At 40.3% G+C, this 16,234-nt stretch overlaps 2 protein-coding genes across 3 annotated transcripts in view; one reads left to right on the top strand and one right to left on the bottom strand.

Annotated features, from left to right (window-relative positions):
- The window catches only part of NPHS2 (nephrosis 2, idiopathic, steroid-resistant (podocin)), a 24,765-nt gene extending 8,765 nt beyond the window's left edge, over window positions 1-16,000 (top strand). Inside the window, exons 2-8 of one of the 2 annotated variants that reach the window (XM_011951121.1) lie at window positions 1,792-1,895; window positions 5,274-5,346; window positions 6,868-6,950; window positions 9,472-9,675; window positions 11,947-12,002; window positions 13,845-13,923; window positions 15,078-16,000. In XM_011951121.1, coding sequence (XP_011806511.1) covers window positions 1,792-1,895; window positions 5,274-5,346; window positions 6,868-6,950; window positions 9,472-9,675; window positions 11,947-12,002; window positions 13,845-13,923; window positions 15,078-15,356 — 878 coding nt within the window. In that variant the 3' untranslated portion in view covers window positions 15,357-16,000. The remainder of the gene's footprint in view (window positions 1-1,791; window positions 1,896-5,273; window positions 5,347-6,867; window positions 6,951-9,471; window positions 9,676-11,946; window positions 12,003-13,844; window positions 13,924-15,077) is intronic. The other variant, XM_011951122.1, reaches the window with a different exon arrangement.
- AXDND1 (axonemal dynein light chain domain containing 1) overlaps window positions 11,747-16,234 on the bottom strand; it is a 192,144-nt gene continuing 187,656 nt past the window's right edge. Inside the window, exon 26 of the mRNA XM_011951123.1 lies at window positions 11,747-11,966. Within this exon, the coding sequence (XP_011806513.1) occupies window positions 11,959-11,966 (8 nt within the window). The 3' untranslated portion in view covers window positions 11,747-11,958. The remainder of the gene's footprint in view (window positions 11,967-16,234) is intronic.

Below are 16,234 nucleotides of genomic sequence, written 5' to 3'. Positions count from 1 at the left end.
AAGCCAAAATAGACAAATGGGATCTAATTAAAGAGCTTCTGCATGGCAAAAGAAACTACCATCAGAGTGAACAGGCAACCTACAGAATGGGAGAAGATTTTTGCAAACTACCCATCTGACAAAGGGCTAATATCCAGAATCTACAAAGAACTCAAACAAATTGACAAGAAAAAACAACCCATCAAAAAGTGGGCAAAGGGTATGAACACATTTCTCAAAAGAAGACATCTATGCAGTCGACAGACACATGAAAAAATGCTCATCATCACTGGTCATCAAAGAAATGCAAATCAAAACCACAATGAGATACCATCTCATGCCAGTTAGAATGGTGATCATTAATAAGTCAGGAAACAATAGATGCTGGAGAGGATGTGGAGAAATAGGAACACTTTTACACTGTTGGTGGGAGAGTAAATTGGTTCAACCATTGTGGAAGACAGTGTGGCGATTCCTCAAGGATCTAGAACTAGAATTACCATTTGACCCAGCAATCCCATTACTGGGTACATACCCAAAGGATTATAAATCATGCTACTATAAAGACACATGCACACGTATGTTTATTGCAGCACTATTCATAATAGCAAAGACTTGGAACCAACCCAAATGCCCATCAATGATAGACTGGATTAAGAAAATGTGGCACATATACACCAAGGAATACTATGCATCCATAAAAAGGAGGAGTTCATGTCCTTTGTAGGGACATGGATGAAGCTGGAAACCATTGTTCTCAGCAAACTATCACAAGGACAGAAAACCAAACACTGCATGTTCTCACTCATAGGTGAGAACTGAACAATGAGATCACTTAGACACAGGGTGGGGAACATCACACACTGGGGCCTGTTGGTGGGTGAGGGACTGGGGGAGGGATATGCATTAGGAAAAATACCTAATGCAAATAATGAGTTAATGGGTGCTGCAAACCAACATGGCACATGTATACCTATGTATCAAACCTGCACGTTGTGCACATGTACCCTGGAACTTAAAAGTATTAAAAAAAAAAAAAAAAGACACGTAAAGTAAAGCTCACTGCTTTTTATATGTGTGTGTTATTTTATCCTTATGCCAGAGATAGAAGATATAGTTCATGAATTACTCATTATGGGATAGTCATGAGATGTTAGCATCCGTATTATATAGTGAAGAAACTGAGGTCCGGAAAGGTCACATGCCTTACTTAAGGTCATCTGGATATGAAACAGGAGAGCCAGAAGTGGAATCCAGACCTTTTTCCCAAATTCTGTGCCTGTTCCAATATACACCCACTCCCTTTCTTTTTTATTTTATTTTTGAGACAGGGTCTAGCTCTGTCACCCAGGCTTGAGTACGGTGGTGCAGTCATAGCTCACTGCAGCCTCAACCTCCCAGGTTCAACCTATCTTCCTACCTCAGCCTCCTGCGTAGCTGGAACTACAGGCATGTACTACCAAACCCAGCTAATTTTTAAATTTTTTTTTTTTTTTTTTTGTACAAACAGGATCTCACTATGTTGCCCAGGCTGGTCTTGAGCTCCTGGACTCAAGCGATCCTCTCACCTCAGCCTCCCAAAATGCTGGGATTACAGGCGTGAGCCACTGTGCCTGTGCTCCTCCTTTCCAGGAGCCTGCTCCTCCCCAGGCCCTGTGAACTCTTGGCTACTCTGATTTGACTTATTCTAATATTTCCAACAAAGTCTCCAACTTGCTCTTACTCCAGAACCAAGGATTGGACCAACAGATGCTCGTCAGTGAATACGGTGAAGTTTCAATATAATTATTCTTTTGCTTTAATTTTTTTAAGGTACCAAATCCTCCGGTTTAGGGGCCTGTGAGTGGCTTCTTGTCCTCATTTCCCTGCTCTTCATCATCATGACCTTCCCTTTTTCCATCTGGTTCTGCATAAAGGTGAGATTCCATGAGGACGCAATAGGTAATTTTCTGAGGCCTCTCACTGGCTACACCATGCTCATTCTCACTTTTGTTTTCTGGTACATGTTTTTGCTCCATGTGGAATGCCCTCACCCCAGACTCACCTTCCAGGATAGCTCTTACTCCTCCAAGACCTTGCTCAAATGTAAACAGGAAGCCTTCCTTGACTCCCCAAGACTGTCATTCCCTTCCCGGTGCTCCTGTGTTACTCTGCTTTCACTTCATTCTAGCACTTACCACATGTATTATATTGGCTATGTCTCATTCATCTGCATTCTGTGACCAGAATGGATCATGACATCCACTTCACTTCACACACGTCCACAAACTTCTCAGGCAGCTTCTATAGACCATGAGTCATGATTATCTTTGGCCCACAGGTGGTTACAGATGCCTGTCCCTGAAATAAATCAAGCCCTGTGTCCGTTCTGGAAGCACCTGCCAAGATAGAATTAGAGGAGCAAGAGATTTATTGGGAGACATTGCCTGCAAAAGATTAACAGGAAAGAAAACAAGAGTAGTCAGGAGAAGCCTTCAGACAGTGATGCAGGCCTGACACTTGTGATATGAGAAGGGGAAGAAAGGATTGGGCGGAAAGATCTTCTGACTGTGGTGCAGCTCTGAGAAAGCCCTGGCCAGCCCAAAAGGGAACTCCAGAGCAAGGTTTGCTTCATAGGAGTCCCACAATGGGCAGAAATGGCACGGCCCTAGTACTCCTGCCATCTCAGTCATTGGCTGGAACTGCTGGGAAGACTGTGTCCTTGGCTGAAACAGTATAACTGCTGCTGGGGCTGTTGTTGGTTTTACTCCTCACAGCAGGCAGCAGCTCTTTCCTCTTCCCCTTCATCTTTCCCTCCCCATTTTCCTCCCCAAGATACATTTTGGTATCTTGTGTTTTTGTTTTCATTTATCTCAAAGTATTTTCTCTTTTTCTTTGTGATTTCTTCTTTAATCCATTGGTTAGAGTATGTTGTTTAATTTCCACATATATGTCAATTTCTCAAATTTCCTTCTGTTATTGATTTCTAATTTAACTTCATTGTAATAAGAGAATATACTTTATGTTATTTCAATCCTTTTAAATTTGTTTAAGCTAGTTTTATGACCTAGCCTATTATCTGTCCTGGAGATGATGTTTCATATATGCTGGAAAAGAATGTGTTATTCTGCTGTTGCTGGGTGGAGATATTCTGTGTAGATGTCTGTTAGGTCTATTTGTTGATAGTGTTATTCAAGTCTTGTATGTCTGTCTAGTTCCATCCATTGTTTAAAGTGGGGTATTGAAGTCTCCAGCTGTCACTATTGAATTGTCTATTTCTACTTTGAATTATTTTGGTCTTTTTCCTCATGTATTTTGGAACTCTGTTTTTAGGTGCATCTATGCTTATCATTGTCACACTTTCCTAATGCATTGATCCTTTTATCATTATACAATGTCCCACCTTATTGCTAGTAACATGTTTGCTTGTTTTGAAGTCCATTTTCTCTGATGTTAGGATAGCCATTCCCGTTCTCCTTTAGCTACTGTTTGTATGGTATATCTTTTCCATCTTTTACTTTCAGTCTATTTGTATCTTTGAATATAAAGTGTGTTTCCTATAGACAGTGTATATAGAAGGCAGCAGGCTCTTCTTTTTTTTTTTTTTTTTTTTGAGACAGAGTCTCGCTCCAGCAGGCTCTTCTTGAAGGGTGACCTGAGCACCTGCATGATTGCCACAAGATCCAACACTGACTCAGCCATAATAGTTTTTGGGAAAGGCTCTCAGGTCTGGTCACTTAAGATGGTAAGCCCTAAGAAGACAATTAGGGAGAGGAAACAAAAGCAGAACCAGATAGTTATATTTGAGCAAGGTCTTGAAGAAGTAAGACTCCCCTTCATCTCTGGGGAGAATTTGTTTCTTCCAATAAAAGCAGGTAAGAAACGAGCAATGCTAGGAAACCAAGCAATTGGGAATTGCTAGGCATGCTCTAAGAACTGCATACAGTCATTCATTCTCATTGTTTCAAGCAAGGCAGTGTTCTAGCCTCATAAAATTGTAAACTCATGAAGACAAACCAAACATGGTTCCCAACCTCAAAAGACTTACAGTGGGTTAGTAGATCCTGTTACTTTAAGAAGCACACTTCAAAATGTGTTTTGTTTGGCCTCTTTATTACATTTTTATATTTGGCTAGTTATTATTCAATGGAGCTTTTTTAAGTGGAGGGAGGATAAGGAAGGAAAATAAATTTGTCTATAGTCACAAATCATTCTTTCATTTATTCAATAAATATTTATTGAATACTTACAATGTATCAGGCATTTTTTAAGCACTGAGAAAATAAAGATTAATTCCGTATCATTAAAGAGTGGGGCATATATTAATATCTAAATAAGCAGACCAAGTTAAGTCAGTGATAAACATGCAATTGAACCCAGATTCTAATACTGGGTCAGAAAGTGAAGTTTATTTTTAAAGTAGTGTGCAGTAACTTCTCTATTTCTCTTCTAACAGGTGTTCTCCAGAATCTTTTTGTCATTTAAAAGTACCTCTGCACATTTTCAGGGTAAACACGAATTTTCTAGATCTATCACCAATGAAAATTGACAAATTAAAATCAAATTGAGGCCGGGCACCGTGGCTCACGCCTGTAATCCCAGCACTTTGGGAGGCCAAAGCAGGTGAATCACCTGAGGTCAGGAGTTCGAGACCAGCCTGACCAACATGGTGAAACCCCATCTCTAGTAAAAATACAAAAAATTAGCCGTGCGTGGTGGCTCATGCCTATAATCCCAGCTACTCGGGAGGCTGAGGCAGGAGAACCACTTGAACCTGGGAGGTGGAGGTTGCAGTGAGCCTAGATCACACCACTGCACTCCAGCCTGGGTAACAAGAGCAAAACTTCGTCTTAAAAAAAAAAAAATCCAATTGAATCATTTTGAAGCAGCCTCAGAAGAAATTGCATTCTGAAACAAAACATCACAAGTGGTATTAAAATATACTTCCTCTTTCTGTTAAATGGCTAATGAGTAATACATATAAAAGATAGGAATGCAGAAGTCACAGTAAAATACAAGACTTAACATGCCTTGATAAGATTAATTTAGGGAAAGTTGGCCATGGTTTTTTAGATAATCATAAGTCTTTAATCAAAATTCTGTCCATGGGTTCAAAAATTAACATGGTGAATATACTTTTTCATTTCTGAAATTTTATACTTACTAAATACAGATTTTGGAAACAAGTATTAATAGAAATTTTTTCTTGGTTCTCAAAAAATTTCTGATATCTAGGATCATTCTTATGCCAAGGCCTTTTGAAGACTTTATTTTTCTTTCTAGGAGTGATTTGAAAGGATTAAATTTCTCTTTAGGTCGTACAAGAGTATGAAAGAGTAATTATATTCCGACTGGGACATCTGCTTCCTGGAAGAGCCAAAGGCCCTGGTAAAAAAACACTCTTTTTCTCCTAAACATCTCCCTCCTGACTTGCCAATTTCTTCAACCCATGCAGATTGGTAATATGTACCTCAGATTACATGAAGTAACTTGATTCATGACACTTACATTTTCCAATCTGTTATATATAATATAGGTTATTAAAAAATTCTTCAGAGACCATTACTACCAGGTCATAGGTAGCTGAGAGAGAATTGGTACAGAGAGCCCACATGCCAGGGCGAGGCTTGCTGGAATAGCAAGTTAGCTTAGGACCAATGGCTGGGGACTGGTTTGAGTACAATGTGGATATGGTCAGAGTCCTGTGAATTCTCAGAGAAAAGCTGAGCTAGTTCCTAATCCATGTGCTCAGATCCAATCATGGGAGATAGGCGAAGTTTGGCATTCAAATAACAAATTGGTCTTCAGTTACAGGGATTTAAAAAACATAGATTAAGCATTTCTTGTGGCTTAGACTCTGTGCTAACGATAAGACATGGTCTCTGATCTCAGGACCTTAAGATCTAGTGGAGTTGATGTCCACAGGTCCAAGCTCATTATGGGAGACGGATAGAAGTATGGTCAGTCTGAAAGGTTTAGTAGTGGGGGGTTGGAGATCTAAGTTAGCCAGGAAGGTATGAGGAGCAAAGTCCCACTGTGTATATATTGGAGAGGGTCTGAGTTCCAGGACACGCCCTCAGAGACCAGGCTAGGGACAAATATCAGAGTTTGAAGATTCAGAATGAATATACAAGTCCACACAAAAGTAGAACCAGACCCTGTAGTTCCAGGACAAAGAACATCTTGCTCTGGCCCTGGTTTTCGGGAACCTTCTCAATTGGCACTGAGGAGGACTAGTAGCTGACTAGTATCCTGGACTCTGTGAGGTGCTGCTTGTTTCAACAAAGCTTTGGCTCTTGCAGGAGCCCACAGAATCCAGTGGGCTCTCACAAAATCTCAATAAATCAATCTACAAATGTTTACTGCACATTGATCCTGTATATTATATTGGGTGGGTGAGGACTAACTAGCCAACCGGAAAGCTGGTATCATGATAATTGCTATTCTGATTACTTCTGGGGCCCACTTTCTAAGGAATATGATATGGAGGTTGCTGGCTCTAAAGTTTGACACCTGGGTACACTCATGGATTCAAAAACAATTTTAGAGAGCACCTAAAAGGCACTAAGACAGACACTAAGGCTAACAATAGTGTATAGGACACTACTTAGGGAGTTCAATTCTAGTGAAAGGACAGACATGCAATTGAGATCTGGGGAGGCCAGTACCATGACTAAAAGGACCACACAGCCCAGTTTGCTGGTGACAATCCCTGTTTATACCTATTGTCCTGGAGCAAATTACAATAGTGCTCTCCTTTTACCCTCAGGTGGAGGTGGGATGGGCCAATGGTCTGTAATGAGAGGCTAGGAAAAGTAATGTAGTGTGCAACCTGACCCCAAAAAGGTGAAACCCAAACAGGCTTCATGCTAGTTATTTATCTGTCACTTCCTCCTCCCCTTCTTCTAGGTCTTTTCTTTTTTTTGCCCTGCCTGGATACCTACCACAAGGTTGACCTTCGTCTCCAAACTCTGGAGATACCTTTTCATGAGGTAAGCCAAATGATGGCTTTTGCTTTCTCTATACATTTTCCATGGTCTACCTACCATGGACAAAATGATTATTTATGCTCAAAAATAGGAAATAAAAATAATGATATGGACTACTTCAGAACTTAAAACTTTTGTGCATCAAAGGACACAATTAACAGAGTGCAAAGGCAATCTAGGGAATGGGAGAAAATATTTGCAAATCATATATCTCATAAAGGGTTAATATCTAAGATATATAAATAACTCATACATCTCAACAACAAAAAAAATTAAGCAACCTGATTTAAAAAATGGGCAAAGAACTTTGTGACAGTTAACTTTATGTGTCAGCATGGCTAGGCCATGATCATTAGACCTATATTTGGCCAAACACATCTGGATGTTATTGTGAAGGTACTTTTTTAGATGGGATTAACATTTAAATCAGTAGACTTTGAGTAACGCAGATTACCCTCCCTAATGTGGGGTGGGCCTCATCCAATTAATTGAAGGGCTCAAGAAAAAGACTGACCTCCCTTTGAGGAGGAGGGAATTTTGCCAGTAGAAAAAATAAACTCTTCCCTGGGTCTTCAGCCTGAAGATGTTAGACATACTAGCTTCCATAAGCACACAAGCCAATTCATTAAATCAATACTTTTTTATCTCCCCACCCCAGCATACCTATATGTGTATGTGTGTGCATATATGTGTATGGTGACGCCCAAACACACACACACACATTATACAGTTTCTCTAGAGAACCCTAATACAAACTTGAACAGACACTTCTCAAACGATGACATACAAAGAAGATGAAGACATATAAATGGGCAACAAGCACATGAAAAGATGCTCAGCATCACTACATTAGGAAAATACAAATCAGTATCGCAAGATATCACTTTACACTCATTAACATGGCTACTGTTTTTAAAAAAAAAAACGGAATATAACAAGTGTTGAAGAGGATGTAGAGAAATTGCAACCCTCGTGCACTGTTGGTAGGAAAATGTAAAATGGTGCAGCCACTGTAGAAAACAGTATAGCGGCTCTTCAAAAAATTAAAAATAGAATTACTGTATGACCCAGCAATTCCACTTCTGCATATTTACCTAAAATAATTGAAAGCAGGGCATTGGAGAAATATTTGTACACCCGTATTCATAACAGCATTATTCACAATAGCCAAAAGGTTGAAGCAACCCAGGTGTCTACTGATGACTGAAGAGATGAATAAACTGTGATCTATAACCTACAATGGAATATTATTCAGCCTTAAAAATAAAGAAAATTCTGACATTCTACAAATGGATGAACCCTGAGGACATTACGCTAAGTGAAATAAGCCAGTCACCAAAAAACAAATACTGTATGATCCTACTCACATGAAGCACCTAGAGTAGTCAAATTCATAGAAACTGAAAGTAGTATGGTGGTTGCCAGGGGTTGAGGAGAAGGAGAAATTGGAGAGTTATTGTTTCATGGGTACAGAGTTTCAGTTTTACAAGATGAAAGAGTTATGGAGATGGATGGTGGTGATAGCTGCACAGAGTGTATTCAGTATCACTGAACTGTATACTTAAAAATGGTTAAGATGGTAAGTTTCATGGTATATGTATTTTAACAAAATAAACAAAATTGGGGAAAAAACTCACCCCTAATCCTGTTACCCATAGTTAACTGTTGATATTTTGGAGTATAGCCTTTCAGATTTTTCAGTGTATGTGGTTATATTTACAGATTATATATATATAATATACAGATATTATATATATATGTCATATATATCACATATATGATCATCTATATGACATATATATCACCTGTAAATATATATTTTTATATATATGTATCATATCATATACACTATTTTGCAATGTGTCTGTCTTAACCCAACAATATATTGTGGTCATCTTTTCATATATTAGCTAAATGCTTCTATCCCTTTATTTTAAATGGACATACAGCATTTCATTTAGTGGCTGTATCACAATTTACTCAACCAATTCCCTATTGTTGATATTCAATTCTTTCCAATTTGTATTCCAATTAGCAATACTGAGTAACATCCTTATAGCTAAACCCTTAAAATAGGTCCTTATGATCAATATAAAAAGGGAAAGATTAAGACATCTTTCTAGGGCTTGTGATGTATATCATCAAAGCACCCCTAATGTACGCTCTAGCAAGCAATGCATTAGAGCGCTTGTTTCCTAGAACGTGCTTCTCTTTTAGCAGATTTTTTATTTTGGTATCAGTTTAGAAAAACCTTGTTTGGAATCAACAGAATGTCTTCATATGAGAAAATTATTTCCGATTTTTTTTTTACAAAATGATTTACCACAGGATTAAATTGTGCGTTCTTTCGTGTATTTGAAAAAAAAATCATAATTTTCAAAAATGTGCATTTTGAATAAAGGGTGGGCCAACTCTCTTTTTCTCTTGTGGAGAAAATTCCCTTTGAACACATTTAGTTCCTCTATCCCCACATAGGAAAGGAGCCCAAGAATCAAGCCTGTCATCCAAACTTTTTTCTGCCTAGATCGTGACCAAAGACATGTTTATAATGGAGATAGATGCCGTTTGCTACTACCGAATGGAAAATGCCTCTCTTCTCCTAAGCAGTCTTGCTCATGTATCTAAAGCTGTACAATTCCTTGTGCAAACCACCATGAAGCGCCTCCTAGCACATCGATCCCTCACTGAAATTCTTCTAGAGAGGAAGAGCATTGCCCAGGACGCAAAGGTACTTAGATAAACGTAATGGCCAATATGTTGAAATATTTATCTTTTTTTCATTTGTTCATTGGCCATTTATTTAATCTTCCATGGCCAGTTCCATCCCTTAGGGACCATCCCTTTGGGAGCTTATAGCTAGTTAGGAGGTTGCCAAATTGACTCTGAGTCAATTATAGTTATCAGTATGGTACTTGTTAATCAGTTATTGCCACAGTTTTTGCTCTCAAACCTACTCCAATGACTTTAAATTCATCCCCAAGTACTCACCTAGTATTAAGTATTGAGAATGATTGCTGGCAGGAATGGTCGGGTTGGTGGGAATGGACAGGAGGGGTTGGTTGTACACAAAGATGATAAGGCATGGTTCCCAGGAGCAAGCTGAGCAAGCTCATCCATGGCCAGGGTCGGTGGCTTTGATTCTTACCAAGGCAGATAGGCAAAAGGTATTCAGAGAAGTGAGAAGACAGCAGGATTCCAGGCAACTGGCCAGCGGAGTGGCAATTACTACCAGTAATGGAGCCTGTCACTGAAGCCGTGGGGACACCCAGGCCCAGAACTGGGTTAGGAGGTTGTGAATCATGGTAGTTGGAAAGAGGACCTCAAATAGAGGGACCCCAAGAATCCAAGGCACTGGTAGTAATTGTGCTTTATGGGATGTCCCCCTCCACCCTCCCTTCCTTATTCATCCTTCTCCTTTAAAGGATAAAGTCCAGACACTTGACATTCAAGCTTGCCCTTGTTACACTGATTATAATATATATACAAATGTTCCTTGATTTATTATAAATCCATCATAAAGCAAAAAATATCATAAGTCAAAAATGCATGTATCCTAATAAACCCATGATAAAAGTCAAAAAGTGTCAAACTATTGCAAGTTCGGGACCATCTATCTAAGACATTAATCTTCCCAGACTATGACCTCCATAGCAGCAGGGACTATGTTTTATCCGTCTCTTGGTCCTCAGCACAGGTTTATCACACAGCAGGTAGATAATGTTTCTTGGATAAATGAATAAATTGACCCAAATGTTGTAGTCTCACCTCTTGCCATCCTTCTCCCACTGAATCTAATACTCCAACCTACTTTAGCTTTTGTCCAGCACTCAGCACTTTCATGCGCCCATTGCCTCCTCTTGGGCTGTATCCTCTGCATGGAATACTTCCCTTTTCTCCACAGGCAAGATTTTATTTGTCCTTCAAGATGCCACCTATTCTGTGATGTCTTTATCAACATTCCCTACTCTCACCCATACCCCCAAATCAGTCTTCTCAGGGTCCTCAATGCACTATGCTTACTGTTTGTCTAACCACTAAAAAATAATGAGAAAATAAGTGTAAAAGGAAGAGTTTGGGTCAACATGGAGAGCTCCATGCCCTGCCCCTCCTTTCCAGAATCCACAGTCCATTTTCTTCCCTTTCTTGTTTCCAACTTCAGTCAAGGGGGTGGACGGGACTGGGAAGCAGGAGGAAACTGGAGCCACCAGCATCAGTTGTAGAAGTGAGAACATCCTATAAGTGAAAGACATTTGGAAGAGAGACTAGACACTGGTTCTCAACTCAGTACATTTTGAAACAGATTTAAAAAATACATCTGTATTAGCTCCTATTACTTCTGTAACAGACTACCACAAACTTGGTGGTAGTTTTCTTAGTTTTGAAGACCAGAGTCCAAAATCAGTTTCATTGGGCTAGAGTCCAGGTGTCAGCTGGACCAATTCCTTCTGGAGGTTCTGAGAGGAGAATCCGTTTCCTTGCCTTTTCCAGCACCTGGTGGCTACCTGTATTTCTCAGCTCATGGCACCTTCCTCCATCTTTAGAGTGCACCACTCCAGTCCCTACTTCCATCATCACATCACCTTCTCCTCTTCTGTAGTCAAATCACCATTTGCCTCTCCCTTATAAGGACACCTATAATTACATTTAGGGCCACCTGGATAATCCAGGATAGTATCCCCATCTCAAGAGCCTTTAACTTAATCACACCAGCAAAATTCCTCTTGGGGTAACATTCACAGATTCCAGGGATTAGGACATGGGATATCTTTGGGGACCATTATCAGCATACCACACCATCTTCAACTGCACAGATATTTATTGGGTGGCACTATGCAAGTTAAACAACTCCTTGCAAGGCACTGTGAAGTTAAATAAAACAGGCAAATAATGTCCTTTCAAAGGGAATCTTCTTCCTTAGTACAGAACAATGGCCATCAGGGTTTAGGCATGCTCTCCCACCTGGAGGCTCTCACTAACATCTGAATTCTTCTCTCCACAGGTTGCCTTGGATTCAGTGACCTGTATTTGGGGAATCAAAGTGGAGAGAATAGAAATGTGGGTAGGAAATTAACTAGGAAGAACAGTATGATAAAGGAAAATATTCTGGTTTCATTTTAAATTTTTCATTTGGAAAATTATTTTCATTGAGTACTATAGCTATATCAGCATAAATTTGTAAAAAAGAGAAACAAATTATCTAATATCTTACAGCCATAACACAATCACTATAACATTTGGACAAATTACTCTGATTGTTTTTTCTCTATGCAGCTAAAAAATTGTTTTAGATAAAATTTACATGACATTTCCCATTTTAGGCCAGGCGCAGTGGCTCGCACCTGTAATCTCAGTACTTTGGGAGGCTGAGGTGGGTGGATCGCTTGAGGTCAGAAATTTGAGACCAGCCTGGGCAACATGGTAAAAAACCCTGTCTCTACCAAAAATGCAAAAATTAGCTGGGTGTGGTGGCACATGCCTGTAATCCCAGCTACTAGGGAGGCTGAGGGAGGAGAATCGCTTGAACCTGGGAGGCAGAGGTTTCGGTGAGCCAAGATCATGCCACTGTGCTCTAGCCAGGACCACAGAGTGAGACTTGATCTCAAAAAAAAAAAGAAAAAAAGAAAAGAAAATTAGCCGGGGCTGGTGGCAAATGCCTGTAACCCCAGCTACTCGGGAGGCTGACGCAGGAGAATCACTTGAACCCAGGAGGCGGAAGCTGCAGTGAGTCAAGATTGCCCATTGTACTCCAGACTGGGTGACAGAGTGAAACTGTCTCAAAGAAAAAAGAAAAAAGAAAAAAGAAAGAAAAAAAGAAATGTCACATTTTTGCCATTTTAAACTGCAGTTTTAGTATAATATATTTACAAATGGGTACAGCCATCACTACTATCTAATTTCAGAACATTTTCATCATCCCAAAAGGAAGCCTGTGTTCATTAAGTGGGAACCCCCCCATTTAGTTTCTTAATTTAGTTTCTTAAATTAGTTTCCAACCACTAATTTAGTTTCTGTCTCAATGGATTTGCCTCTTCTGGACATTTCACATAAATGGAATCATACAATATATAGTTTTTTGTGTCTGTCTTCTTTTCACTTAGCATAATATTTTCAAGGTTGAACCATGCTTGAGCATGAATCAGTACTTCATTACTTTTTATGATCAAATAATATTTCATTGTTTGAGGCTATACCACATTTTATCTGTTCATCAGCTGATGGACATTTGGGTTGTTTCTGCTCTTTGGCTATTATGAATAATGCTACAGCAAGCATTGATTTGCAAGTTTTTGAGTGAACATGTTTTTAATTCTCTTGGGTCTATATCTAGAAGTAGAATTACTGGGTCATATGGTAACTCCATATTTAACTTTTTGAGGGGCAGCTAAACTGTTTTCCATATATGCATTTTTATAGTTATAATCAGGGTCAAAAGACAATTTTGTATCTTTTATGTAATACATTAAGCATTGTTCTTATTCGGTCAGTTGTACCCTTTTCAAAATCAATTCTTCTCTTTTATAAACGTGGATGAATTCCCCTTATCTTTATAATCAGTAATGTGGCTCTTCAAGCCATTGTTCAAATTTATTAGTTGAGGTTTAGATTACAACCTAAGTGGAAAAACTGAGCACAGCTCATCAATACAAAACCTGCTGAGCTGATGATGAGAAACCACAGCTCTACTGTAGCATCAGCAATAATACAAACCTGCATTTGAGGCATCGACCTTGGAGATGCCCTTCTCTGCCTACTTTTGACCTCAGAAGTCTAGGGATAGCACACTCAGAATTTGCTACTTATCATGAGACAGCAGTAGAGAGGCTTGCAAATCTCTGTGAAAGCTCTGGCCCCTAAATCACGGCTGCACACCTACATGCCTGCATTCTTCTTTTTCAGTAAAGATGTGAGGTTGCCAGCTGGGCTTCAGCACTCGCTGGCTGTGGAGGCCGAAGCGCAAAGACAGGCCAAAGTGCGGGTGAGCACTCCATCCTCCCACCCAGACTGCTCTTTGAGGAAGGCCTGCTGGTGGAGAACATTTCCCCTTTGCTTCCTTACTGTCCATTCATTCGGCACTGGGCAGAAGTGGTCTTGGGCTCTTACAACTCTGTTACAATCGCTTGCTCTCTTAAAGTGTGTTAATAGTCCCCTGACTGACTAATGCAACTCCTCTCCCTCTCTGAAGCTACTGATAATAATGACCACCCACTGCTTGAGTCTCACCTTCCCTCTCTCTCCTTAAAGGTATCTCCTCCACACACATCAATCCCTCTTCTTTAGTGCTGGCATCTTTTCCTGGGTAATCATAGTCACCCTAACTTCTAGATATTCCCTAGAACTGTATCCCAAGCTTAGCACAAGTTTTGGAGGGACAACCACGATCAGGGTCCAGTTCTCTCAGTGCCAGAGCCAAGAGAAGGCTGTGCTACTCAACTCCACTCAGACATGGCAGCAAGAAGCAAAGATGCGGCAGCTAGCAGCTTCTAGTGACTGAGGTGTGGGTGAGGGGGACTTGGGAAGAGGAAAATGAAGAATGAAGGGAGGCAGATTTCTCTGAAAGAACAGAGCAGGTGAAGATAAAAACCGGTACCAGTAAGAGGATCATTGCCTGTGGACCCCTGAGGGGAGGTGAGGATGAGGAAGGGGAGGAGGATAGTCCTCAGGGCAGTTGCTTCTAGATCTCTGAGTGAAGTCCTCTTCACCCACTTTCAGGTGGCATTTGGGTAGTGAGCTCATCACCGTCTCTTCAGAAATGCTTACCCATTCACTTTGCCTGAGTTGGGGGTCACCCTTTCACAACATCATGCCTTTGCATAGAATGCTGGCTAATCTTTTCTCTATGTTGGCAAAATCCTAATCTTTCAAGGCTTACCGGATGCTAATAACTCCCCTAATACTTCATTTATACTTGTCATGGCTCCTAACAAATTCCACCTTAAATTGTGATTAATAGTGTGATCTGTCTCCCCAGCTCAAGACCCTTCAGAAAGAAGAATAAACCTGTTCTATGCTTAACAGTGCTTGCCACATAGTAGATGCTCAGTGCTAGTCTGCTGAGTCACACTGCATAGTGGTGAAGCCTTCAGGGAACGAAGAACAATCACTTTGCTTTTCATCACATCTGTTTTCTAGATGATCGCTGCAGAAGGGGAAAAGGCTGCTTCTGAGTCCCTGAGGATGGCAGCTGAGATTCTGTCAGGCACCCCTGCTGCTGTTCAGCTTCGATACCTCCACACCCTTCAGTCTCTGTCCACAGAGAAGCCTTCCACTGTGGTTTTACCTTTGCCATTTGACCTCCTGAATTGCCTCTCTTCTTCCAGCAACAGAACTCAGGGAAGCCTCCCCTTCCCAAGTCCTTCCAAACCTGTTGAGCCACTAAATCCTAAAAAGAAAGACTCTCCCATGTTATAGGAAGGATGGGGTGTAATGTGACTGTAAAGGGGCCTGCCATAGAAAAGCCACATCCCTGAGGGAGGCACTCTGTCCTCATTCCCTGCCCTTCCTTTGGTTGCCATATGGAATGGCCGTGGAATACACGAAGTCACAATGCACTATCCATGAGAAGACAGTGAAACAATGTAATGACAGAGAAGGCAGATAACACGTTTCCATGACTCATCTAGTCAGAGCAATTAAGGGAAACAGCTTTGGTCAAAACTCTTTGGAAAGAATTTTGAGCCTAGATGTGGTTAAATTTTGACTTCTGGGAACTTGGTTCAGATGTCCTTTTCACTGTATGTCCTCTGGCCCCTTTGGCAAGGTTGTCGCAGCTCCCACAGCCCTTCCTACAAGCACCTATCATTGGGCTTGTCACACTCTATTGCTCTTCTGCCCTAAAGATGCAGTCTGCTCTTCAACGATGCTACCAGTTCTTCAAAGGCACGCCTTAGTTTTCCTCAACCACACTCAATCTTTTTGCTCCACCCTGAATTCCTCACACCTAACCCTGATAGTTACCTAAAGTGACACTTAAATGTTTCAGAGTGAATGCAAAAAAGAGAGATGGACTTGGAGTCAGATATAAAATTTATGCCAATTAAAGCATTTAAAAGGAATTATTTTTGTGGAGACTTCTTTTTTAAATAAAGAAATCAATTAAAGGACAAAAACATCTGACACATATGGCTTAAAATCTGAGGGAGAATCACTATAAATAGTGGGCCCGAGAGTAATCTATTTTCAGTATAGAACTTACCAGCTTGTTTATTTCTTCAAACAGTAATAATATTAGGTAACCTATACATGCCCTGACATATTGTTTTCTCATACAGATTTTTTTTTTTTTTTTT

The sequence above is a fragment of the Colobus angolensis genome, unplaced genomic scaffold (genome assembly GCF_000951035.1).
Source record: "Colobus angolensis palliatus isolate OR3802 unplaced genomic scaffold, Cang.pa_1.0 Scaffold315, whole genome shotgun sequence".
Lineage (NCBI taxonomy): Eukaryota > Metazoa > Chordata > Mammalia > Primates > Cercopithecidae > Colobus > Colobus angolensis.
Note: the sequence above shows the minus strand (reverse complement) of the source record. Positions and strands in the feature narration are given on the sequence as shown.